Source organism: Lathyrus oleraceus, chromosome 2 (assembly GCF_024323335.1).
Source record: "Lathyrus oleraceus cultivar Zhongwan6 chromosome 2, CAAS_Psat_ZW6_1.0, whole genome shotgun sequence".
NCBI classification, from domain to species: Eukaryota; Viridiplantae; Streptophyta; class Magnoliopsida; order Fabales; family Fabaceae; genus Lathyrus; species Lathyrus oleraceus.
The window spans coordinates 412,618,884-412,646,761 of NC_066580.1; the positions used below are offsets into that span (position 1 = coordinate 412,618,884).

General features: G+C 34.7%; 1 protein-coding gene across 1 annotated transcript; it reads right to left on the reverse strand.

Moving 5' to 3' along the window:
• Window positions 1-23,594: 23,594 nt before the first annotated feature.
• Window positions 23,595-26,690, reverse strand: LOC127119789 (probable xyloglucan endotransglucosylase/hydrolase protein 30). Its single transcript, XM_051050112.1, has 4 exons — window positions 26,271-26,690; window positions 26,047-26,147; window positions 25,400-25,608; window positions 23,595-24,346 (listed from the first exon to the last, which is right to left on the reverse strand). The coding sequence occupies exons 1-4, from the start codon at window positions 26,485-26,487 to the stop codon at window positions 23,824-23,826; spliced, it is 1,050 nt and encodes a 349-aa protein (XP_050906069.1). The 5' UTR covers window positions 26,488-26,690; the 3' UTR covers window positions 23,595-23,823.
• Between the last annotated feature and the right edge of the window lie 1,188 nt (window positions 26,691-27,878).

A 27,878-nucleotide genomic window follows, 5' to 3' on the forward strand; every position in this document is an offset into this window, starting at 1 on the left:
AGAGTCATCTTTCTAATTCTTCAAACTCCAACCCAAAATTATTCACGAGTTGAAAGTTATGATCAAAACCGTGCAAGAAGGTATTACTAAAAAGTTCTTGTTTTCTAAAATTTCTAACACAATTTTCATCTTTTTCAACCCTAAAAAACATCCATGAAATAACCACCAAAATTATTTTATCCTTAAAACAAAGTTATAGCCCTCTATTTCAGATATTCAACGCTCTAAACGGCACTCAATTTGGACTTACGGATCAAAAGTTATGGCCAAAACAATTTCGACCGAAAAACATAAAAAAAGACTCCCGCATTGAGTGCGGTCATGTGTTAGGGACCAATTAGTACTACTTTTTATATAATTTTATTGGTCCCTTTTACCAATTTTTGATTTAATTACACACTTTTATTCTCACTATTTTGTATAAATGCAGTTAGGTTTAATTTATGTTGTTTTGAATAGTTATTTCACATATTTGTTAGTTTTGTAGAATTTTTGGATAAGAGAGCTTTTGGAATGCAACACCATAATTTGGAAGAAGTATTAAATGCAATTTGGAGGCCTATTCTTGAATATTAACACTTGGAAGAACAATTACATGAAGCTTGCAAAGCAAGGAAGCTGAGGTAGCTTCAGTTCGCCCAGCGAACTGAATGAAAAGAGTCAGTTCGCGCCGCGAATAAAGTTCGCCCAGCGAACCCTGCGAATCCAGCAAGCTGTTTTGGCCAAGTGTGTTGTTTCCAATGCCAGCTGGTTTTGCCATTTTGGTGTCTGCCTTGGGATAACTTTTCTTTTTTGGATGAAAATGATCAATTAAGGAAATGTCAACTCTTTTAGGATAGGATAACACATTATTCTAAGAAATTCATTATTATTTTACACATTGATACATTGAGATATTTTGGAAGAGAGAAAAACAGAGTTTTTCTTCCATTGCATTTTGCTTTGTAAAATGATGATGAGGAGCTAAACTCCATTTTGTCAAGATTGGAGGTAGTAGCTATTCTCATTTGTTTATGTATTCCATTTGACTTTTATATATGATAAAGATTGTTGATGTATTGAATACTGTTTTTGCCCTAAGTTGAAAACCAGATTTAAGTAGTTGTTGAAAGAGATTATTTGAGTCTTGACATAAAACTGATTTTCAAGTAGTGAATAAGTTGTAGAGATAGATTTATTCATTACTCTTCTTTGGTATCAAACATTAAAGATTGCTATATTGATAGTTAGGTGGAGAGATCGTCTAAGGATCAATATAGTGATTATCACAATATCATTTAGACATAAATGACTTTGAGAGGATACTTGAACATCATCAATAATCTTAAATCTATATAGTTATCATAAGGGATCATAAGCATTTAGAATAATGAACTCCAATCTTGCCAAGCTTTTACATTTGATTAAAACCATTTTACTGTTTTTAGTGACATTTACTCACAAGATAATTTTCAAAACAAAACAACTTTGTTACTTTTTAAACTTATAACAATTTGGATTATAGAACGGCGATAATAACAACCAATCTCTGTGGATACGATATAAAAATATTTGCCGAAAATATACTTTTCAACAAATTGGCGCCGTTGCCGGGGATTGGTGTTCGATATTACAAGCATTGCAATAATTCATTGTTTTAAGTTTTGTTACTTGTATTACTATCCCTCTTTTGTTTCACTTGGTGTGTTAGTTTTGTAGATTCTAGTGCATGCGAGGAAAAGCTACCGCGGAGCAATTTCAATTCGATCCCGAAATTGAAAGAATACTTCGGAAGCTCAATAGAAAAACACGAAGAAGAAGGAAACTAGCCGAAGAGAGGAACCGGAGAGAAGAAGCATCTACTTCCGCACTTGTTCAAATCGAAGAAGTGGTTGTAGAAGCTTGTGATGGAAACATGGCGGATGACAATCGTATCGAAATGTCCGCTAATAGTCCAAGAAGAAATGCTCAATTTGCCCGTGGAGGAAGAAATACGGAGATGAAGACCGGAATCCTCCAACTTCTCTATGCAAATCCATTCACCGGAATGGACCATGAGGATCCGTATACTCATCTCATCAAATTCTATGAGATTGCGGGTTCTACGGGAATAGACGAAGCGGGTGAAGAAGCATTATTCAAGAGGATGTTCCCACACTCCTTAGTGGGAAAGGCAAAAAAGTGGTACCTTGATCAAGCATCAAGAGTGATGACAGATTGGAATTTGTTAGAAGAAAAGTTCTTAGAAAGATATTTTCCTCAATCCCGATTCATGGAAGCCAAAACGGCTATTGCGGTATTCACTCAAGGAAGCAACGAGTCTCTAAATGAGGCTTGGGAAAGATTCAAGTCAATGTTGAGAAAATGCAAGGGTCATGGTTTTGATGAGCTCACTCAACTCCATATTTTTCTAAATGGGCTCCAATCAACTCACAAAACACTTTTGGATGCTACCGTGGGTGGCTCTCTTATGTCAAAGAATGCTGAAGAAGCTAAAGTCATTATTGATCGGATGACACTCAATGATCGCCAAAGTAAACATGACCGTAGCCCTTCATAACGTAAACCGAGAGTTGTTGAGTTAAATACCAATGACGCCATTCTTGCTCAAAACAAGCTACTCTCTCAACAAGTGGAGTTGCTTACTCAACAAATGGCCAAGCTTCCACAGCAAATGAAGGAAATTCAAGGGTCTCAAGTTCGACATCAAGTAGCATGTTGCGAATTATGTCAAGGAGATCATCCTACTGGTTTTTGCCCTCCACTAGAAGAAGTGAGTTATGTGAACAATCAAAATCAAGGCTATCAAAGGAACAATCAAGGTTATCAACCATCAAGGTTCAACAACCAAAATTTTCAGCAGCAAAGTCCTTATCAACACCCAAATTCTCAAGGACAACAATCGCAAGGAGGAAATTCAAAGTTAGAAGACACTCTTCAATAATTCATGCAAGCCTCCATGGCAAATCAGAAGAGCAACGAGGCAGCAATCAAGAATTTGGAAAACCAAATAGGTCAACTTGCAAAACAATTGTCGGAACAAACTGCGGGATCCTCTTTCTCCGCTAACACTCAAACCAATCCAAAGGAACACTGTAAAGCAATATTTACTAGAAGTGGTAGAGAGTTGATAAGTGGAAAAAGTGAGGAAATTACAGTAGAGAATGATATGGATGTTGTACTAGAAAATGAGGATGTGGCTTGTGGAAAGGAGAAAGTGGCAGAAACTGCTCAGTTCGCGCCGCAAAATCAGCAGAACCAGCAATTGATGGAGGAACAGCAGTGTGAAGCGGAAATGAATAAGGAAATCGAACCAAGAAAGAAGAAAAAAGGAGACAAAGGAGTGAAGGTCATTCCAGTTCAACATTTACCATATCCGCACGCACCATCAAAGAAGGATAATGCTAGACACTATGCAAGGTTTATGGACATATTCAAACAACTTCAAATCAATATTCCATTTGCCGATGCATTAGAGCAAATGTCGCGGTATGCAAAGTTCATGAAGGATATTCTCACAAAGAAAAGAAGACATGTGGAAGACGAGACAATCTTGCTCGATGCACGTTGTAGTGCCATCATTCAAAAGACTCTCCCAAGGAAGGAATCCGATCCGGGCCGAGTCGTTTTACCAGTAACCATTGGAGACACCTACATGGGTAATGGCTTGATTGACTTAGGATCTAGCATCAATTTAATTCCCCTATCCATTGTCAAAAGATTGGGAAATGTTGAAATCAAATCTACAAGGATGACTTTACAACTAGCTGATAAGTCAACTACTTCACCATATGGAGTTGCTCAAGACATGTTAGTGAAGGTGGACAAATTCTTGTTTCCGGTAGATTTTATGATAGTAGATATGGATGAGGATCGTGATGTTCCTATAATTCTTGGAAGACCATTCATGAAAACGGCCCGAATGATGATTGATATTGATGATGGATTAATGAAAGTGAGGGTGCAAGATGAAGAGGTAGCATTCAATCTTTTTGAAGCCAAAAAGCATCCTAATGTTAAGCATGACTCCTTCCGAATCGATGCCACCAAGGAGGGACTAGTTGAGATCGCAAACCAGGTTCATGTTTCTAATCCATCAAAGAAATCTCTTATCGGAGTCTACAAAGTTTCGACCAAAAATGAAGAAAAAAAGATGGAAGCAACGTTGCATGAATTAGAGTCTTGTGGAGAACTTGTTTATCATGAAGAGACAAACAAAGGCTTGGATATGACAAAGAAAGTGGAAGAGCCAAAACTAGAGCCACATTTGAAGTATGTGTTCCTTGGTGATGACTGTACTAAACTAGTGGTCATTAGCAATACATTGTCCACAAAAGAGGAGAATCAATTGATACGAGTGCTGAAAAAGAAGGAAGTTGTCGAACTATTGGAGGCCGGGATGATTTGTCCTATCTCTGATGGTGAATGGGTGAATGTTGTGCAAGTGGTTCCGAAAACGGGTGGTATCAGATTTTATCGAAGGTTCATCAAGAACCTCTTGAAGACAACAAAGCCCTTGAGGAAGTTTCTTAACAAAGCCGGATCGTAAAGACCGTTGAACCGTCGAGCTCAAACGACGTTAAACAAAGCGCTTGTTGGGAGGCAACCCAACGTTGTAAGTCTGTATTTTACATTTTCTCAATTCTGTTTTATTGATTTTCTGATGTGTTAAATTTTGAAAAATTTAGGTTCTGTTTTCTGCCGTTCGCCCCGTGACCACCGTTCGCCCAGCGAACTGAATGCAAAGCTTCAGTTCGCGCCGCGAACAAAGTTCGCCCCGCGAACGGTGCGTGACAGAACCACTTAAATTCTGTTTAGGTTATTTTCTGTTCACTCTTATTTTTCACAAACAATAACTTTTCTTCAACAACCCCACTGCCCCACTTCCAAAACTCAAAATTTTTTCCTCTCCATCTCCCAAATCCCAACAATTTCAAAACACTTTCCTTGCACTTGAAGCCCGCATATTTCCTTCCCAGCGGAATATGTTGCTTATGCTAATTGGCCTGAGGGTAGGCCAGCTTTTATGGGGGGTGCAGGAGGTGGTGCAACTCATAACAATGAGATGGAGGACGTCCTTAGATCTGCTGGTGGTGGCCAAGAGGAGGAAGATTGAGGAGTTTGTTGAATTTTAGAGTTTGTCTTGTTAATTGCATGAATATTCTTTGAGATTTAAGTGTGTTACAATCAAATTGGTTTACCAACATTTTTTGTTTAATTGTTCTTACTCTTAAGTCAAGCTTAAAGCAACCAAGAAATGTTCGCAAAGCAAGAAGCATAGGACACTTCGAGTGGTGATGATAAGAATTAGTATCGGCAATTCAAGGTACACTTTATCGCTTTCTAGACTTAACATGAGTAGTTTGATGGTATGTGCAAATTCCATATCATAAATTCATTGAAGTATATGTCATTTTTGAATCAAAATAGGACTTAACCAATTGTGAGGAAGCTTTCCATTTTACACTAAAAAGCGGGAAACCGAGCATTATTTAAACTCATTCTTATCATGCTAAATCATGCATCAATCTATTTTTGTGTGAAAATTTTGAAAATGATAGAGGCATTGTTTGTGAGCAAAACCACTTGACCAAAAAGTTTGAATCAACTAACCTTGTGAGGAGTAATCCTTAGTTAAACCCCTTTGAGCTTAATTTAGGATTCATTTGATTGATCATTGTAAAATCAATTGAAAATTTTGGAGTAAATGAATCCTAATTTCTTTCGAATCAATTAAACCCTCAAACCGAGTTGTTTGCAAATTTTGCCTTTTGCTTATGTCTAAGTAGGGAGCATTATTGAATAAATTTGGTTTTGGAATCTAAAGTTGGGGAGAGTAAAGAAAAAAAAAGAGTTGATTAGAAACTTGGAAAAGTGAGTTTTTATGAAAGGGTGAAAATATGAAAAGAAACAAGAAAAAGAAATCACCCTTGAAACCATAGAGCAAAGAAAAAAAAGAAAAAAAAAAGAAAAAAAATCAAAGAAAATGCTCATGGTTGTGTGGATGTAAAAAGAAAAAAAAATAGGGATCAAAGAAAGGGGAATTGTGTAGAGTTGAATGTTGGGGAATGCTCCCTTAGGATAGACAACTTTGTTGAATTCTCTTAATCATATCCTTTCTTGTAGCCTAAGCCACATTACAACCTTTGAAAGACCTCTTGATTCTCATTTTTCACATGATTTGGTATTTGTTGTGATAACCGCATGATTTGAATTGTTGTTGATTTAATTGCTTGGATGAGTGAAAGTAACCCTCCATGTTATTCATCATTATTATGATGTGTGTGTAAGTTTGATTCAATTCTGACATATATGGCTTTGAATTCCTTGGGAGGATTTTTGCACTCAACCATTTCTCTTATTCATGTTTTGTCTAGAATTGAGATAGGTGGATTGAGAAATTGCCAAACACTTTTGAACCATTTGAATGTCCTTGGTTAATCCTTGTTTCAATCTTTTGTGTCATTGCTTTGTTTGTGTTAGTGGAAACTTTTGTTTAGGGACAAACAAAATGCTAAGTCGGGGAGAGTTGTTAGGGACCAATTAGTACTACTTTTTATATAATTTTATTGGTCCCTTTTACCAATTTTTGATGTAATTACACACTTTTATTCTCACTATTTTGTGTAAATGCAGTTAGGTTTAGTTTATGTTGTTTTGAATAGTTATTTCACATATTTGTTAGTTTTGTGGAATTTTTGGATAAGAGAGCTTTTGGAATGCAACACCATAATTTGGAAGAAGTATTGAATGCAATTTGGAGGCCTATTATTGAAGATTAACACTTGGAAGAACAATTACATGAAGCTTGCAAAGCAAGGAAGCTGAGGTAGCTTCAGTTCGCCCAGCGAACTGAATGAAAAGACTCAGTTCGCGCCGCGAATAAAGTTCGCCCAGCGAACCCTGCGAATCCAGCAAGCTGTTTTGGCCAAGTGTGTTGTTTCCAATGCCAGCTGGTTTTGCCATTTTGGTGTCTGCCTTGGGATAACTTTTCTTTTTTGGATGAAAATGATCAATTAAGGAAATGTCAACTCTTTTAGGATAGGAGAACACATTATTCTAAGAAATTCATTATTATTTTACACATTGATACATTGAGATATTTTGGAAGAGAGAAAAACAGAGTTTTTATTCCATTGCATTTTGCTTTGTAAAATGATGATGAGGAGCTAAACTCCATTTTGTCAAGATTGGAGGTAGTAACTATTCTCATTTGTTTATGTATTTCATTTGACTTTTATATATGATAAAGATTGTTGATGTATTGAATACTGTTTTTGCCCTAAGTTGAAAACCAGATTTAAGTAGTTGTTGAAAGAGATTATTTGAGTCTTGACATAAAACTGATTTTCAAGTAGTGAATAAGTTGTAGAGATAGATTTATTCATTACTCTTCTTTGGTATCAAACATTAAAGATTGCTATATTGATAGTTAGGTGGAGAGATCGTCTAAGGATCAATATAGTGATTATCACAATATCATTTAGACAGAAATGACTTTGAGAGGATACTTGAACATCATCAATAATCTTAAATCTATATAGTTATCATAAGGGATCATAAGCATTTAGAATAGTGAACTCCAATCTTGCCAAGCTTTTACATTTGATTAAAACCATTTTACTGTTTTTAGTGACATTTACTCACAAGATAATTTTCCAAACAAAACAACTTTGTTACTTTTTAAACTTATAACAATTTGGATTATAGAACGGCGGTAATAACAACCAATCTCTGTGGATACGATATAAAAATATTTGCCGAAAATATACTTTTCAACATCGTGACGGACAGAATGCAGAATTTTCTGCGTTTTTTATCGTTGAAGGCCTTATGGACCTCCGATTTCGATTCCGTAAAAAGCCAAATGGTCAGAAAATTATAACCCATACAATACTCTAATTATCTAAAGTTAATTAATAGTTTTAACATAATTAAATCATTTAATCATAATTTTAAGATTATGCCTAAAACATTCAAAATTGCAACAATGATGGATATCTGTTCAATCATAAAAACAGAAAAGTATACACACATAAGGGACACGGAATTCATCATATAATCATCATATAACAATCATCATAACATCCAAATTCAAAATTATGAATCAAAACACCCAACCCTAAGGAGGTTAAAGATTCTTCCATTCTACCCTTCTACCATACCCATTACTATTGGAACAAGTTCCCACCCTTACCTGAATTCCTTGCAAAAATTCTGAATTGAAACCTTCACTCCCTTTCCTTGATCACCTTTCCTATTGTCTCTTTGCTCCTTTTTCTCAAATGTCATGTACTATGAAAATCTCCCTAAACCTAGGTTCCTCTTATTTTTTTATTTTTAGGGTAAACTTTTCCAAATCACCAACTTGGACCAAACTTAATTATCTCATATTCCTTTCTCCCACTAACTTTATCAATTTCTCATATTTGGCCCAATTATTCTATCTTCTCTAATTAATATAATAAAAATAAATAAAATATTATTTTTAATTATCAAAACAATTCTAAATTATTCTACTTACTTCTATCATCCATTTATACCTCTAACTCAAGGATGCATACTCCGCCAACACCCAACCATAAAATAAATAATCAAAATCCATAATTCAAAAAATTAAAATATAATAAAATATCTAATAAAAAATGGGGTGATCCATCAGCTGCTTCTGACGCTCCCAAGTCATGCTCCCACCAGCTGGTCTACCCCAAACTACCTTCACTAAGGCAATCTCTTTACTATGATTCTGCTTCACTTTCCGATCCTTTATCCTCACGGGTGATCCATCAATAGTCAAGTTATCTCCCACCTGCATATCATCCACTTGGATCACATGAGATGGATCCGAAAATATATCTCCTCAACTGAGACACATGAAACACATCATGAATATTAGCAGGCGGCGACGGCAAAGCAATATGATAGATTACCTCTCTTATCCTCTGTAAAATTTGGTATGGAGCAACAAAATGAGGAGTGAGCTTTTGAGACTTCAAAGCCTGACCAACACCAGTTACATGTGTAACTCTCAAAAACACTGATCTCCCTCTTGGAACTCAAGTTCTTTCCTCCTATTATCATGGTAACTTTTCTGGTGACTCTACGATGCTTTCATCTTTTCTTAGATCATCTTGATCTTTTCAGTTGCCTAGTGAATAATCTCAGGTCCGAGCACAACACTCTCGCCTGGCTCATACCAATACAAATAAGTTATACACCTCCTACCGTACAACGCCTCATATGGTCCATTCCGATACTAGAACGGAAATCGTTGTTGTAGGTAAACTCAATTAACGACAAGTAGCTATCTCAAGTACCTCCTTGTTCTAGCACACAAGCCCTCAACAAGTCCTCCAAAGACTGGATAGTCCTCTCTATTTGACCATTCGCCTGCGAGTGATAATAAGAACTCAACTTTAGCTTAGTACCCAAAGTAGCATGCAGACTCTCCCAGAACCTCAATGTAAATCTCAGATCTCTATCTGGCATAATACTTGAAGGATTACCATGCAGCTTCACAATCTCATCAATATACAATTCAGCCAACTTCTGCAAAGGATAATTGATCCTCATCGATACAAAATGAGCTAATTTGGTCAATCTATCCACAATCACCCAAATTGAATCGCATCCCTTTGAAGTCTTCGGAAAACCTGTTACAAAATCCATGGAAATAATATCCCATTTCCACTCTGGAATATCCAATGGTTGCATCAAACCTAACGAATTCTGATGTTCGATCTTTGACTTCTGGCAGGTCAAACAAGCATACACAAAGTCGGCAACCTCTTTCTTCATTCATGGCCACCAAAACATATTCTTCAAATCTTGATACATATTCGTATCACCAGGATGAATACTCAATCCACTTATGTGACCCTCCTCAATAATACTCCTCTTAAATTCGGATACATCAAAAACACAAACTTTATCTCTGAACATCATCACACCATTTTCATCAACTCAGAAATCACATTCGTTACCTTGGTTGATTAATGTGAGACAATCTATCAAACTCAAATCAAATCTATGACTTCTTAGATCTCTTCAAGGATACTGTAAGACCCCAATTTTGACCCTAAGATCCCTCATGCAATTTCATCATATGCATTAGCATTGGGATCATACCCTAGCATCCTTCTTACCCCTCTTTCATTGGGTTTGTTTGGGGAGAGATCACCAAGCACTATGTGATTGTATCATACTTGTATATTATCATTTTACTAACCAAAATACCAAAAATATGCCTTTGCATTTGCCTAACTCTTTTGTAGGTAGGGCATGATCTCCATTGATCTATCAAGTCCATATCTAGGGTTTGAGACCCTCATGACAAAGAGCACAACCATGAATTGATCCAAGAATGGTTATAATCATCATATATGAGTTCCATTGATTCCTACATGTTATATTGATCAAGTACTCTTCAAGAGTTTGAAGGGTGATTTGCCTTGGAAACCCTAGTTTGACTAGGTATCTTGAGTAACTTCTCCAACAAGCTATCTTACCAATTGACCAAATTTCTCAAGGGACACTTCAAAATTCCTCATATTATGTATATATGATCTACCATGAGTCTAGAAAGTCAAGATAATTGAAGGTTAGCAAGTTGGTTGATGGTGGTTGGCCAGATGAATTCATCTGATCAAAACTGGGTCTCCCTAGACCCTATATCCTACAATTTTCACCATATGAAAATGATTCCAAGCGTAAACTTACTCTAAATGACATTCCAAACAACTCTCATGTTGAGACCTAAAACTAGTTTTTCTTGGAAAATCATTTTCTATGTTGAAACATTATAGGTCATTTTGTCTAAACCCTAATTTGAAAGTCAACTTCCCAAGGCCATAACTTGCTCAATTTTTATGAGATGAAAGATTTCCAAGTTGCACAATCAAATTCAAGATGTCTAATTAAACTTTGATGTTTGGAGTGAGGCTACATTATAGGTCACTTTTGACCTATACCATTGAACAAGTGATTTTTCCAAACTTCAAAAATGCATAACTCTATCATTTCAAATCCAAATGACCTGAAAGTGGTGACCATTTTGAAGGTATTTAAAAGGGATACAACTTTGATGAATACAATTTTCTCATTTTAAGCTCACATAAAAAGTTAAGCAAGGTGGAATATTGAGATATATGGCTTGACACTTAGAAAAAATTTCAACACGTTGAAATTACCAAACTTCCACCTCAAAATTCATCATGATACAAGCTTCAAATGGAAAATTTATGAACATGAAAGTTGTTCCTATTGATCTAACCTTTCCAAAAAGTCCAAGTTCATCCATTTTGGACAAGAATTGCTAGGGATGCGCATGGCATGAACATGGTATCATCATTTGGCAAAGATCAAACTTCAAATCTTCACACACACTTGCCTTGCAATCCAAGTTGATTTCAGACTCTCTCACACTCATTTGTGGACCTAAAGCAATGATCTTATGGGCCTGTACAGGCCCATGCACCCATGCATCATCAATTTCCAAATTTGGAAAGTGATTTGGAAGGTGCAAATATCATGAGCTACAACTATAAATAGAGACCTCTAGCATCAGAATCGAAGACATATTCACGCCAACTTTGATCCTAAACCCCTAACCCTTCCATTTGAGAGGATAATCCTGAGAATTTCATCTTGAAATTGAGTTAGAATCTCACTATTTTGAGATTCAAAACTCCAGGGATCCAAGACCTCTTGTGCATTTCATTCTACTTCTGCAAGCATTCTGAGTGAGATCAAGCACGAGCCAAGACAAGAACAGTTGAATCCAGACCTACATTGAAGGTATTTTACAGAAAATTTCATCTCTTCGATTCTCTCTCAATATTGCTCAATTCTCTTGATTCTTTGGTTGTCTGAAGTCCTACCAATATAGGCAAGAAGATTGAGTTGCTTAGAGGTCAAATCGAAGCAACTCAGTTGACATACCTCAAAATTCAACTCTTCATATCTTTCTATATGTGAGGAGTTAGTTAAAATTGAGGTGATGTTCGTAATCTACACCATTTTTCCTTTCAGATCATGTCCTCCTTTTTCATTTTTGATGAGGTGATGAATGGACCAGTCCGGCCAAGGTCACCTGAGAAGACAACCGGCGCTTTGCTCCGGCAATGATGTGGCATGTTTTAATCAAGGACATTGCTTGTAATGACCAAGTGTGTGGCGCGCTGACTAGCGTGTACCATGGAACGTGCGTTTCTCACCACTTGATCTGCCACCTCAATTAATGAAGCAGATCAAGTGGTCCACATTTTTTTGATTTTTTGATTTTAATTTTTATTCCTTTGATTTTCATTAATTCATATTAATTTTAATATTGATCCAAAAAATATGAGAGTTTCACCAAAAAATTTCAAATATTTTCCTCTTTCATATTCTGAATAAAAATTATTTTTTGGATCATTATTAATATTTTCATGATTTAATTGATTTTTCATTTATTTTTAATTGTTTAAAAATAATTTTAAGTCTTCTAAAATTCTGAAAAATTTTCTCCAAGGTCCTTTGACCTTGTTTGACCTATGATAAATCTCATGGTCATTTATTTGGTGTTTTGATAAGGTTTTAGGAATTTGACAAACCATATTTAATTTAAATGTATTATTTTAGTATTTTTAATTGGAATAAATGCCAAATAATTTTGTTGACCAATTGTGATGACTTGTGGGTGTTTGACTCTTGTTTTTGGGCCTTGGTCAAGGTTGATTTGAATTTGTCAAATTAATATCATTGGATTTAAGGGATTGATGGAATGTACATTCCATCTCCCAAAATGAATGAATGATATTAATTTGGTAAAAGTCCTTCTTTGATCAATTTGAGATTTCATTTATTCCTTTCCCTCTTCATCTCATTCCCCTTCTTTATGCATTCATCTCATTTGGCCTATGATATCTCAAAGTCCTAAAGCTAGTTGATTGAAAAATTAACATGAGTATGGATGAGATTAGACCACACCTTTTGCATATTCTTTTTGTGTGTGGTATGTTTCATGAGCATAGTTCATAATATTATGTCTCTAACATGCATTAACACCAAAATTATATTGCCCGACCTCAAATAGTTGTGACTTCTACATAAGTCCAATTACGATTGCTTAACATAGCGCTAAATTTGTGACATAAAAGGCATAAAATTCTAGTTAGTGAGATTGTAAGTCTCCCCTCTTTCATGGTATTGTGTGAAAACTTGGCCTTTTTTCCTTCCTTTGGAATATGTCTTGGTTCAAGGATCCATGCTTGTGATAAGTGGGTTGAGTGTTCTCCAAAGAATGTCTAAGAATGAAAAGTAAAAACAAAACAATACTAACTTCTAACCTATTAACTACTAACTTTTAATTTCAAGCCCTTTACTTTAATGTCATTTAATTTTAGCTTTTATACATTTGCCATTGTTCATATCATTCTAATTGTCTAGGTTAATGCAATTTTCACTTTGTCCATTTGGACCATATTGTGTGTTATATTTTGTTTGTGTATACCTTGTTTGTTTGTGTGGTCTTTGACCATTAATGTACATAATAATAACAAAAACCCTAAAAAACCTTTGGTGTGGACTGTTGGTTTGATCTTGGAGAAATGGACTTAGAATTTAGGCAACATTCCTATGCTAAAGGATTTGGACAATGCCAACTATCGAGAAACCAAGTGCTTGCAATTTGAACGTCATCTGATACATCATTCAAGATCTCTCTGAGTTCATCTGCAACATGATCATTGTGAAGCTGTTATTTTAACCCCGTGACTTGTGAAATTCATCTGTTACATGGGCTACCTTGAGGAAGATCATGGAATGGATAAGCTTGGATGTGGCCATCTTTATTTGATGCATTTCTCTTCAAGATAATATAATTGTGCATTTGTGTGTTGCTTGATTTTAAAAGTCCAAGGGAATTCTGGGTTTCTATTGACATTCTTGTCTATTGGATTGCTACCCATTTGGTCAGATCTTTTCAACTCTAAACTTTTAATTTTGTACATAGGATTAGTCTCTTCATCTTCTCCCCATTTCTTTAATTTCAAAATATCTCCCTCCTTTTTCAAAACCTTCTTTGATTGAACTTATTTTGTTCTAAACTTTGACTACTTTTGCAAAAAGATAGAAACTTTGGCCTTATGCCATTGCATTTTCAAACTTCTTTTCTTAAATCAAATTTGTAAATAAACTTAACTATACTTGACTTAAACTTCCAAAAAAAGCCAAAAAAGAACTAAATCATCCAAACCATTTTTAGGCCTTTGTGCCTTTCAAACTTAATTTTTGTTAAAAAGCAATGCATCCACTTTAAAATTTGTATCACGAACTACGAGGTCTTGACCCCTCATTTTTATGTTGGTACGTAGGCACAAGACCGAAGGTCTTGCCAAACACAAAAATATAAAAAATGAATTCTTTTCTCATCCCCCATTCTATTTGTTTGTAAACATCACTTTGTACCAAATACATATGCACACAAAAAGGGCTCCCTAGGAGTACCTAGGATACTTTGGGTGCTAACACCTTCCCTCTGTGTAACCAACCCCATTACATGTAATCTCTGACATTTTATTAGTTTTGATTTGAAAACTTCTTACTTTTTGGGTTTTGTTCGTACTTTTTCCCTTTTCCCTTGGAAACAATAAAAGTGCGGTGGCGACTCTTGTTATTTGATCTCTAGCTTATCCATAGCTTGCTGATCATGAATTTACCGCTACAGATACCACTTGTCGGCTTCAACATACCCAACTTCACATTGTTAGGAGTTTCTCCACCCACTAACTCATATCTTTGAATTGCTCAATCAGTTCTAACTCTCGAGCCATAAGCAGCGACCTATGTAAAGACTTCTTACTCATCGCATAAGCTACAATATTAGCTTTACCCGGATGGTAACTCAAATCAAAATCATAATCCTTCAGAAGTTCAAGCCATCTCCTCTACCTCTTATTTGACTCTTTTAATCAAATGAATATTTCAATTACTTGTGATCACTGAACACTTAGAATTTGGATCCAAATAGGTAGAGCCTCCAAATCTTCAACACGAATACCACTATTGTCAACTCAAAATCATGCGTAGGGTAATTCCTTTCATGGAATCTCAATTATCTCTAAGCATAAGCCATAGCCTGACCATTTTGCATCAATACAACTCCTAGACCCATCTTTGAAGCATCACAATATATAACAAAGGACTTACTTGGATTCATCGAAATTAAAATTGGAGCAGACATCAACTTCTTATTTAGTTCTTGGAAACTATTTTCATAATGCACATCCCAACCTAGGCTTAACCCTTTCGAGTCAACTGAGTTAACAACAATGCTAAATTTGAAAAACCTTTAATGAAATTCCTGTAATAACCGGTCAATCCAAGAAAAACTTCTAATCTCAGTGGCACACTTCAGAGTCTCCCATTGTAACACGGCATCTATCTTCGATAGATTCACAACTATACCACAGCTAGAATCACATGACCAAGGAAACTCACTTTCTTTAACAATAACTCGCACTTGGAAAAACTTTGCGTACAAATGGTTCTCTTTCAATGCCTACAATACAATTCTCATATCACTCGTAGCCTCATACTACCGCCCCTCTTCTTCACTAACAACACCGACACACCCCATGGAGAAACACTTGGTTGAACAAACTTCTTCTAAAGCAAATCTTCTAGTTGATTCTTCAACTCCCCAACTCTAAAGTAGACACCCTATAAGGAGTCGTCGACACCAGACTAATATCAGGTACTAAGTCTACAGAAAAATCCACTTCGCGCTCTGGAGGTAAATTATTGATGTCTTCAGGAAACACTTCAGGAAATTCACACACTCCTAGAAGATCACAAACTACTCCCTTTCCTCTAGCATCCAACGAAGCTAACATCACAAACACGTGTGCCATATCCTTCACAGACTCTCTCACTTTCTTAGCTGATACAAACGTCAACTTTTCACCTCCATCGAATTCAAATTCATGCTCTGGAGGCAAGTCGTAGTTATCTTCAGGAAAACATCAGGAATCCACACCACTTGCATAACACTAGTTGTCACATCGCTCTCTACTCTCTGAGAAACAACATTAACAATACCTGGTAGTTTTCCCTAAAGACTTCCCAACTTGACCGACAGACAATAACCTCGAATCCATAACATCTTCAATGTTAGGAACAACACAACTTTACCATCGCCTGAGCTCTTGCAATCAGCGGCACACTACACCAACTTATCAAAACAATTGGTAAACACTTGGTTTAACTCCAACCAATTCATTCCAAGAATAACGTCAACTTGTTCCAACAAAATACAAACCATACACATCCTTAGGGAATACGTCATGATACTCAACACACCATTGGTTCATCTCTGGCGAAAACATCGCCTTCCCCCTCACAAGGAAGCGACCAACGAGAACAGTTGACCGTATTTCCTCAAGGACCACACCATTTTGCTAACCGACACCATCCTCGAATCCGACCTCTCTTTGGGTTCAGGAAAATCACAACATTCTCAAACCAGGTTAACTAGCCAATAATGCACTCTTGTATGCAGCAACATGATGTCCAAGCTCTATATAGTTGGAACATCCAAGAGAATCAGACACTTCTCCCCCGCTTGTTTCATTCCTGACCTGCAAATTGAAAATAAAATAAGCATCGACAGTATTCTCACACACATGTCGCATACTAGGGAACAAACATAATTACACAACCTGGCCGGACGGACCGACCTGCTCTGATACCACTAATGTAACACCCTAAACCCCGCATATAATTTATCATGTAAATTAAATATAAAATAAAACGATGTAGGGTGTCACACATTTATAACACATATGACCTTCTCGGTAACACGGGTTTCAACAGTAAATTTCAATACACACATTTTTAATAAGGATGTTTACACGACATTCCACTTATCTCAATCATACTTGGGATGTTTACACGATATCCTTCTCAACTGATCGGTATTATATATTCATAAAATAAGACATTCATAACTTGTCACTGCATGCTCACTTCCATTTTAAAGTATCATCGCATCGGAATTATCATCACAATTATGGAAGATAAAGAAAGTAATAACATCTAGTCTCAACTTCAATTGTAATAACAAAATAAGAGAGTTCTAATCAATCAACTCAACATCTTAAGAATTCTCAACAACAAAATTAATCTTATGACTTCAACATAATCAGACATAAGGAATAAAATAAGCGTTTAACCCAACCCAATGTTATATGATAAGAGCAAGGTATCACTAGTAAAAGCAAAAAAATAAAGAAGTAATCCAAGAGCTATCTTCCACTTACTTCAACAATACTACTCTTGAGTATCTGCATGATACCCATGTAAAGGCAACATTCAAACAGAAGGGGTGAGAATTCATTTCAATAATAACGATATAGAATGAAGAATAGAGTACAACATCTACATAATCATGCATAATAATATATCACATTCTTACATCCAAGTTATAATCAATATCATACACGACAACATCTCAATTATCATCAACATCATACGAAACCACTTCTCAATTGTCATTAACATCATATGCAACATCTTATCCAACAACACATCATCAACAACCAATACAAATGCAACACTTATGCAATGTACTCAACATCGACTCGACATGCATGTGGTACCAAATATGAACAGTCAGGTTCATCTCACTTCATCATCCCCATCATAGGATCGATTCCCTCTTAGAACCGGAGCACACCAAAATCGCTACCATCACCATAGGTAACGCTTCAATAATCCCCCATAATAGGAATTAGCTACTTGCACTCGATCCATCACAATGGGATCGAGGCTCACCAAAACTCGTTATCATCAACATAGGTAACGCTTCACTAATCCCTCATAATAAAGATTAGATACTCGCACCCGATCCATCACCATAGAATCGAGGCTCACCAAAATTGGATCGAAGCCCGTACATTAAGATGCATGACTCTTAAATAACATGCATTAACACAACAAGGTTCACCTAAAGGATCCCCACACACATCTCATAATTTATGCATCACACCATTCATCATGCTGAAGGAGAATTGCGAACCAAAACGCAGCGGAAATTAAAATTTTCTCCTTTAGAGATCCTTACGAATGGTCATGATCAGTGATAGAATATTTACCTCTTGTGACGATTGAAACCTTTGGTGCAGATCTCTTGTGACGATCAAAACCTTTGATGCAGATCCACAAAGCGATCACGAACGTTGAATGATGACAACGTCTCTACTCAGTCCACACGAACGGATTCCTTCAATCTCAGTGCTAGCTGGTATGAATAAAGGCTTTAAGTGTGTGTGTGTGTGAGAGAGAGAGAGAGAGAGAGAGAGAGAGAAAACGAAAAATTGCAACCGCTATGAATGCTTCTGCACAAGGGTTCTATTTATAGAACCACTTGTGTGGGCTTCAAGCTAAAAAGTCCACTTAAGTGTATTTTGGCCCATATCTTATAATATGCCCAAAATCACTTAAGCTCATGATACCTTACCATATTTCGTATTCTACTTAAGTACAATGTACCTTTACGATGTTCTACGATTCACTTAAGGGCACCGTACCTTACAGTGTTCCTTAGTTACTCTATCTTTCATCAATCCGTCCTTTGTGTGTGAACCTGTAGGTTTTCGCGGCATTGGCAATTATATTAAATCATGTATTTAACATAATAAACAGTAAGCGGTATCTAGCAACACATCACCGCTACCCAAGACACGAAAATGTCATGTGATCTGACAATTCCTTCTGTGATAATACTTATGTGTATAATTACCCTTTTGCCCTTATGTCTATATTGAACACAAGGCATAGACCGTGTCATCCTTGTCCAGTTCAATATTGGGCCCATAGACATTTATCCTGTTATACAGGATGGGCAAATTCCATCTAGGTCACTCATGTCCCTCAACATGCTTCGTGGAGTACCCATCAACTGTCTTTATGGTTATCTAGTTACGGACAACGTTTGATCAGCAATAAAGCACTCGACTCTACATCTAGGGTTCATAGTGGTTTCAGGTCGAAGAGTGGTATACACCATTATCACCATGAGAATAACTTATGACACTTTGCATAACTTTCTATATAGTATTCTCATAGCGGGTCAATCCGGTATAAATATTACTCCTAATATTCATACCTATGTTTAAGACTTGATAACTCTTTATCCATGATCCATGAGATGTGATCATCAATCTACAAACATAATAGTCTTAATGCTTTAATGTTATCCCACTTCACACTAAAGCTCGACTACAGATACTTTAAGAATAGTGTCCTTATGTTTAATGTGATCTCATGATTAAGTCATACTTGATACATTAAACAGACTAGCTATTCTAGGGACTTTATTAAACAAATGTAATAAAGAAAAAGCCTTTTATTATTAATAAATAATTCGATAAAAGTACCAAAAGTATTGGCCTCTAGGGCTTACACCAACACATGCAACAACCAATTCATGTTACCACATGAATAATATCAACAAACAACAGCAACTCTTCAACATCTTAACATCATCTATATAACAACATAATTATCACACAATGATATTACAACAATGCAATGATTCATCAACCAAACGTATAAACCAATACATTTATTAACATAGTAGGCATGTGAATATTATTAAAACATCTAAACAATCACTACCATGTTATAGGTCTAAGCGTTAGCTTTCTAACGCTTCAAACTCCATCAAAATCGGACTTACGAAATGAAAGTTATGACCAAAATAGTCGGGATATGTCAACAATTCATTAATCGAACATATGAACAAAAACTTCACCAATACAGTAGGAATATGAATAATAATCAAACAATTCACTTATCACCATCATGTTATATCTCTAAGAGTCATCTTTATAATGCTTCAAACCCCAACCCAAAATTATTCACGAGTTGAAAGTTATGATCAAAACCGTGCAAGAAGGTATTACTAAAAAGTTGTTGTTTTCTAAAATTTCCAACACAATTTTCATCTTCTTCAACCCCAAAAACATCTATGAAATAATCACCAAAATTATTTTATCCCTGAAACAAAGTTATAGCCCTCTATTTTAGATATTCAGCGTTTCAAATGGCACTCAATTTGGACTTACGGATCAAAAGTTATGACCAAAACGATTTCGACCGAAAAACATAAAAAAAAGGCTCTCGTGCTGAGCGCGGTCGTGACGGACAGAATGCGGAATTTTCTGCATTTTTCATCGTTGAAGGCCTTCGGACCTCCGATTTCGATTCCGTAAAAATCCAAACGCTCAGAAAATTATAACTCATACAATAATCTAAATATATAAAGTTAATTTATAGTTTTAACATAATTAAATCATTTAATCATAACTTTAAGATTATGCTTAAAACCTTCGAAATTCCAACAATGGTGGATATATGTTCAATCATAAAAACAGAAAAATATACGCACATAAGGGACACGAAATTAATCATATAATCATCATATAACAACCATCATAGCATCCAAATTCAAAATTATGAATCAAAATCCCCAACCCTAAGGAGGTTAAAGATTCATCCATTCTACCCTTCTACCATACTCATTACTATTTGAACAAGTTTCCACCCTTACCTGAATTCCTTGCAAAAAATCTGAATTGAAACTTTCACTCTCTTTCCTTGATCACCTTTCCTATTGCCTCTTTGCTCCTTTTTCTCAAATGTCACTTACTATGAAAATCTCCCTAAACCTAGGTTCCTCTTAACTTTTTATTTTTAGGGTAAACTTTTCCAAATCACCAACTTGCCCCAAACTTAATTATCTCATATTCCTTCCTCCCACTAACTTTCTTAATTTCTCATATTTGGCCCAATTATTCTATCTTCACTAATTAATATAATAAAAATAAATAAAACATTATTTTTAATTATCAAAACAATTCTAAATTATTTTACTTACTTCTATCATCACTCTATACCCCTAACTCAAGGATACATACTCCATCAACACCCAGCCATAAAATAAATAACCAAAATCCATAATTCAAACAAGTAAAATATAATAAAATATCTAATAAAAAAAATGGGGTGTTACATCATGCATGACTAAGTTGTGAATGATTGCATGTATGTCTGATAGATTATAGAGCATTGTTTTATGTGGCATTTGTGATTAATGCTACTGATTTTTTGCTGCTAAGTTTATCTCTGATATTTGGAAGACTGGTGATTATATGCTTTGAAGACTGACACGTGTTTTGGTTTGAATAAGTGTTATGTCTTGAAGAGTTATTTTGCCACAATTTACCAAAGGGAGAGATTGTAGTTCCTATTGGATTGACCCTTTGGATTGATTGCATTTTTGCAAAACAACAATATGAAGAAGTATTTAAAGTGTTCAAGATTATCTAGCTTGCTTAAGTTGTATGGAGGTGCAAAAGGGATATGTGTTGGACGCAATGCTCGAGCATGAGATACGACATTTGGGTCTTGTGCAACAGGTCAATATTGTTTCCTTTTAGAAGACGTTTTGGTCAAAGATTGGATTAGATTTTATTGCTAATTGGTTTTACAATATGATTAAGTGATTTGTTTTACAGTTGGACGAAGATTGATTCAGATTTAAGTGAAGATTTAAATTTGAATTTAAATTGAAATAAACCATGTCTTGTTGGAGATATTTATGGAATAAATAATATCCAACTGATTTTGCATTAACTCTAGATGAAATCAAATCTCAAATCTATGAAGAAAAGCCCAGAATTATTATGCTATATAAGGAGCTTCAAACCTACATTGGAAGCTAAGAAATACATTGAAGATTTTAGAATGATAGTTATTTTAAGTCTTTGTTATTTTTGTATGTACATCACACTATGTTTCAGTAACTTTGCATAGTTGTAGGTTTGTCTAGTTGAGTTGTAAATTCAACATTGTTATATACACCCATATGTTTCAATAACTTGGCATCGAAAGTTTTTCTAGTTAAGTTGTAGTATTCAACATTGATTATTGAGTTGTAATCTCCAATCACAGGTTGTGTGATTGAGAAGAAAGAGAGTATGTTCTCATATTTAAGGGGATGCCCTAAATAAAAACTCATTGGGTAGTGTTAGGAAGAGGCATTGAACAATATAGGGTTTGTTGTTGTTGGTAAGAGTAATTGTACTAAATTACTAATAATGATTTTCCTTTCTTGGATTGTGGACTCAACCCCCTAAATGTAGGTGTGGTTTCACCGAACTGGGTAAACAATTATCGTATTATTGATTGCTTTTGTGCTCTATCATCTAGTACTTGATATTATGGTATTTCTGGTTTAACTTGTCAAACCAATTGTCTAGGACATCGTGTTCGACATCTCTCCCCTGAGGAACAAAATTTCACTACTACTAGTAACATAATTTCACTACTACTAGAATTTCGACATCATGTTTCTGGTTTACCTTATCACGAGTCAAATGATAATCATATGTATGTTTAATAATTTCTTCACTACTACTAGTATGTAGGGTATAAAACTTCACCTCAAAATGAGTCTTCCCCGTCATGGTTTCTAAAATCTTCATCCCCAAGTCTTTACTCTTATTCCTTTGATTGGACTCACTGAAACTAATACATCTACAATTAATGAACTCTGATCCCCTAGGTTCCACCCCCAACCGATCATAACTCTCCCCGCATCTTGGATAGCCATTGATGATATAATCCGCAACTTTACCATCAAGTTGAATTAGCTTGATTTGTGCAATAAATAAAGCTTTAGTGGTCTTTGAATTAGAGTAATTTTTAGATTTCCTATCACAAACTATCATAGGTGTTGGAAGTTTATTCTTGTAAGTAAACACTTGTCGGCAAGGTAAACCGCTTTGACACCAACCTTACCCCAAAAATTCAATTACAACTCAACAGTCACATGCATTTTTGTCCATTGTCTTGTGCAAAACTCATTAAAGTACTCTTAAACAATCTTTAGGCATTCACCATGCTTTGACATCAAATCTCATAGCTTGTTCTTATCATGAAAGTCTTCACAATGAATAATAATACCAGAACCTTCTAAAGTATATAAGTCGCATAATTTAGACCTTTTTAGCTATGATCACTTCTTCATGCGAAATCATCAATATCTCATGTTCTAATGCAATAATGTAGATCATTAAACATGCTTTTGGATAACAAATTTCTTTGAACTCTGAAACATGCATGTCTCGTATTATGAAGAAGAAACTCATGATCATCATAAATCTTGCAAGACTTATTGTCACCAACGAGAATTACTCCACCTTGTTCCAGCTTCAAAATAGTATTTTCTTAGACACATGTAATAAAAGCAACATGAGTTCATGATCCAACTTTTTTCAATCTCCAAACTCAACACAACTAGTGCATCATCACTCTCATAATTATCCTTATCTGAAACAAGTGTAATTTGAACAAAATAATCATTACCATTTTTCTCAAGACAATCCCTTATAAAATAACCGATTTCTAATAAATAAAGCATTTTACCTATTAAAGTTTTCATTTGATTTGTAAGAGGTTTGAAGTAACTCAATCGACCTTTAATTTTCATCGATTACCTAAATGTAGAAGATAATCTTCTAACACTCAAATTCTTTCTAAAAGTAAGATCAACCATAAATAATCAAGAATAGTCCCACAATATGAATTTTGACTTATACTTAAGTGCACTCATACAAATTTTATACCGATGTTATATTTCATCTAGAGATACAACACACTATATTACCAAAAAACACAACTTTTTAAGGACTAAATTATATTACCACATAATTTATTAACGTATCAAACAATAGACAATGTCAAAAGCCCAAAAAAGTTCTATTAAAATCAACACTATTATATACATATAATCAAACATCACATATCATTCTGATCATTCTCATCTACCGGAGTTGTATTACGACCTCTTCGTCTAGATTGCCGACGGTGACTCCCACCAAATTTCAACCTTCCGGTCTCCTTAAACCTTTGTTTCTCCGCCAGATTAAAATGACACTCTGGTGGTGGAATAGGGTATCTAATCGTATCATAACAATAAGAATAGTACATGAAACGTTGACGAAACCTCCGCATTTTCATACGACGAATAGGAGTCACCTCGGCGTATTCTTGGGCTTCAAGATGGGTGTTTTGATCGGCGCAACCCTCGATATCGGAGAATTCTTGAAATGGATCAGTAGAGCAACCCTTGAGGACCAGGTCCTTGAATTCAGCTCCAAAAGGAGCATATTTATAGTTCACTTTGTATCTTCCACCCGATGTGGCCCAATTTGATGCATCCCATATGGTTGCATACAATGACATTGGCTTAGATGGATATTCACCTCTCATTTCTTCACTTCGTAACACTTCTCTAATTGGAACTTCATCAATGTAAAATCTGCAATATTTCAAACATATGATCAGTATATAATATTAATCAATCAACAAAATAATATATGGTATAGGTATAGGACATAGGTAGTAGCATACTATATAATATTACATAATATAATTCAAAATAATAAGAATACTTTGCCAACTAGATTTCGGGTATAATTAGGTAGAATTATTAGACCATAGTTTGGCAAATGATAGTAATATATGAGCTTTTTTTCGTTTGGTAATCTAACTAAAACTGCTTTCTAATTAAAATATAAACTTCACATCTTTCTTCATGTGTTCATAAAATTAATTTCCCTTTATCCATAAGTTCTACTTTGTGCCAATTTAAATCAAACTTGGACCGACATAGGTTCCAACTAACGTTTTTGTGTGTGGTTCACAATTTTTAATCAAACTTAATTAATGTGGTACACAAAAAAATTCAAAGAGGATAATTTAGTCAAATTCTAAAAGCACAAACTCCACGATAATACTAAATTAATTAGCAAGATAATGCATTTTTGCTAACCACACAATCTTAAAAAGAATTAATAGCACGAAAAGGACCCTATTTTTATACACATAACGTATATAAAAAAAAGGATAGACACAAATTTATAATAGAAATATAATTATGATAATGAATTCATGATTATCACCACCATAAAATTATACATAAGAAACAAAAATGAAGTTGGCCATGATGTGTGGGGTAATATTAATTATACCTATATATCTAAAATGGGAAAAATAATCGATGAATTTTACAAAGTATCATCACTTCACTACCATCTAAAACAATATTTTTAGCAATGAAAACTCTATGCTTTCAATCCATGCTAGCTCACACATACTCTAGTTGTATACATAACTTATCCCACACGCAATTCCTAACATTTTTCTCTCTCACAATAAGTCAAACATGAACCACTTCAATCTCATAACACACCATGTTACTATTATAAGTTCAAATCTAAAGCCACACATACACATAGGTAAAAAGCAACCAATACACAAACACATAAGGAAAATAAAATATAAAAAAGAGTTTTATAATAGTGACACTTACATAACGTTTTTTTGTGTCCAGAGAATACTGTATCTATGGTATCCTCTACTTGGATCAAACCAAAGACGATAACGTTCTTCACGACCACGATGAGTACTTCCATTTCCATATAAATTTGTTTGAAACCGCCATGGTTTTCCAGCTACGTTACCTAGGAATTCAAAGTCTAACTCATCATGGGATTTCTCGAACACCTCGCCGTTTGATGTCTGTAACAACAACAACAATTAATAAATAAATAAAACAATAACGTTATTAAGATTAATAAAGACACGTAAATGAATCGCTTGTAGTTTACAGTTTGGAGACTTTTTCTTTATTGAAAAACTTTACGTATACAAATTGAAGTTTTTTCACACCATTGAATCCGTAATTATTGACTTTTGCTTCAAGTAAGGAAAATTCTTCGTCAAATTAATGGAAATTTAACCGAGGATATTTATTGATCACATAAAATATTAAAAAGAAAAAAGAAAAGAATCGATGGAGAAAAACAAAAAAGAAAGGAAAGAATCCCATGAATAAAAGCAACGCGTAATATTAAAAAAAAAACAAATTCAATTATGAAAAAGGAATAAACGAATACAACAAAAATTAATACTAACATTCAAGAAACTCACACACACAAAAAATCTTAGAGTACTTACATAAAACGCAACACAAATACCAGCTGTATTATTCGATGGAAGTTTTATATTAGCACTGAAGAATCCATATTGGTACATATTGGATGAAATAAAACCAGAACCTATATATTCATCAGAAATAAAATTAAATAATTATAAAAAATTATAAATAACAAGATTGTTTTTGTTTTTGTTTTTGTTTTTGCATGTGCATAATAATAATAATAATTGAATAATTGAATTACCGGTGTAACGATCAAGGAGGAGTTGAACGCCGTTACCGTCGGCGGAGCGAACAACGTTGCCATCTCCGAAGAGATGAGAGTAACCGTCGTTGAAGGGAATGGTGGCAAGGTCGAAAGCTGAGGTTGTGGAAGAGAAGAGAAGAAAAAGAGAGAAAAAGAATAGAGAAAGAGTTTTAGGTAGTGAAGTTTGAAAAGAACGTAAGGGATGGTGATCCATAATAATTTAAAAAATAAAAATAAAAATAGATTATGATGTGTTGATTCTCTCTCTCTTACACTTGTTTGAAAATTTCTTGTTTGTTGAGTCTATATTTATACAGAAAAGCAAGTTGATAGGAAAACACTAGAAGAGGAGAGGATATTGGTCTTTGATTGGTTGCTCCTAGACTTGACTTTGATTTATTTGTTTATTTATTTCTCTATTTATTTCTCTATTTATGTTTCCAAATTGCCCTTGGCTTTATGGAAATATCATGAGGCGTGCCATTGTAGTATAGTATATCTTTATACCACGTTATTAATTAATCATAACTCATCATTTATATGCATTTTATAAGTTAAATATATTGAGTTAAACGAATCAAGAGTTTTACTTATATGTGTGTGAGGTGTTTTCTGGTAGGAATTGACATGAGAATGAGATTTGCTATGAAAATAATTGAACCCCATAAAAGGAAAAACCCTAGGGGAGGGTGATGGGTTGATGAGTCCTATTACTTTCCACGTGTACTACAATGTGGCTAAGCTTCTCATCCATTTAATAATTAAGATATAACATTATTATTATCATATCTCTTTCTTTCTAAGCATTCTGAAATGATATGTGGTGGTTGTATGAATGAGTTGTTATTAAGCTAATTAATTTGATGATTTTTCCATTATACGAATTGAATACCATGCGGCAGAATATATACCATACTTGTGACTAGTATAGGAGATGAATATTAGCCAACTCAATAGGTTGGTGGAGAATATGAAAAAGAATAATCATTACGGTGTTATTTTAGTTAAGAAATTGAATGAGTTAGTATATATGGAAGGGTATTATCGTCCATTGAAAAGGTGAAACTAACGGTAAAATGAGAAAGCGTGTATTAGGTCGTCGCGTAATTTGATCATAATGTAAAGGATATTTTCGGAATTCAAGGATATCATTTTCTCAATATAACGTTCTAGTATTTGATTTTGATATTACTTTCAATATTTGCGGGCTAAAACAGCGCATCCGATATGTCATTTAATTATGGTTAAATCGTCATTTTAGTCTCTAAAATTATAGATAAGTCAACAAATAACTTTTTTTTTTACATAATTCTTTTACCAAAAAACAACAATTGTCATTCTCGTAATTATAAGTAATTTAATCACCGCCTTTTCATTAATAAGAATATTCATTATATATAAATATGAAAGTGTCTATATTTGAAAGCTAATAATATACGATTATGATATATACTAATTATAGAGATATTATAATACTCCCCGCAATTGAAACGGAAGGTGGACGGACATTGAAGTTGTCTCTGAAGTCTTGAAAAAGTATGAGAGGAAGTCATTTGGTAAAAATATATGCGATTTGATGTTTCGAAGGGATATGGAGAACCCTGA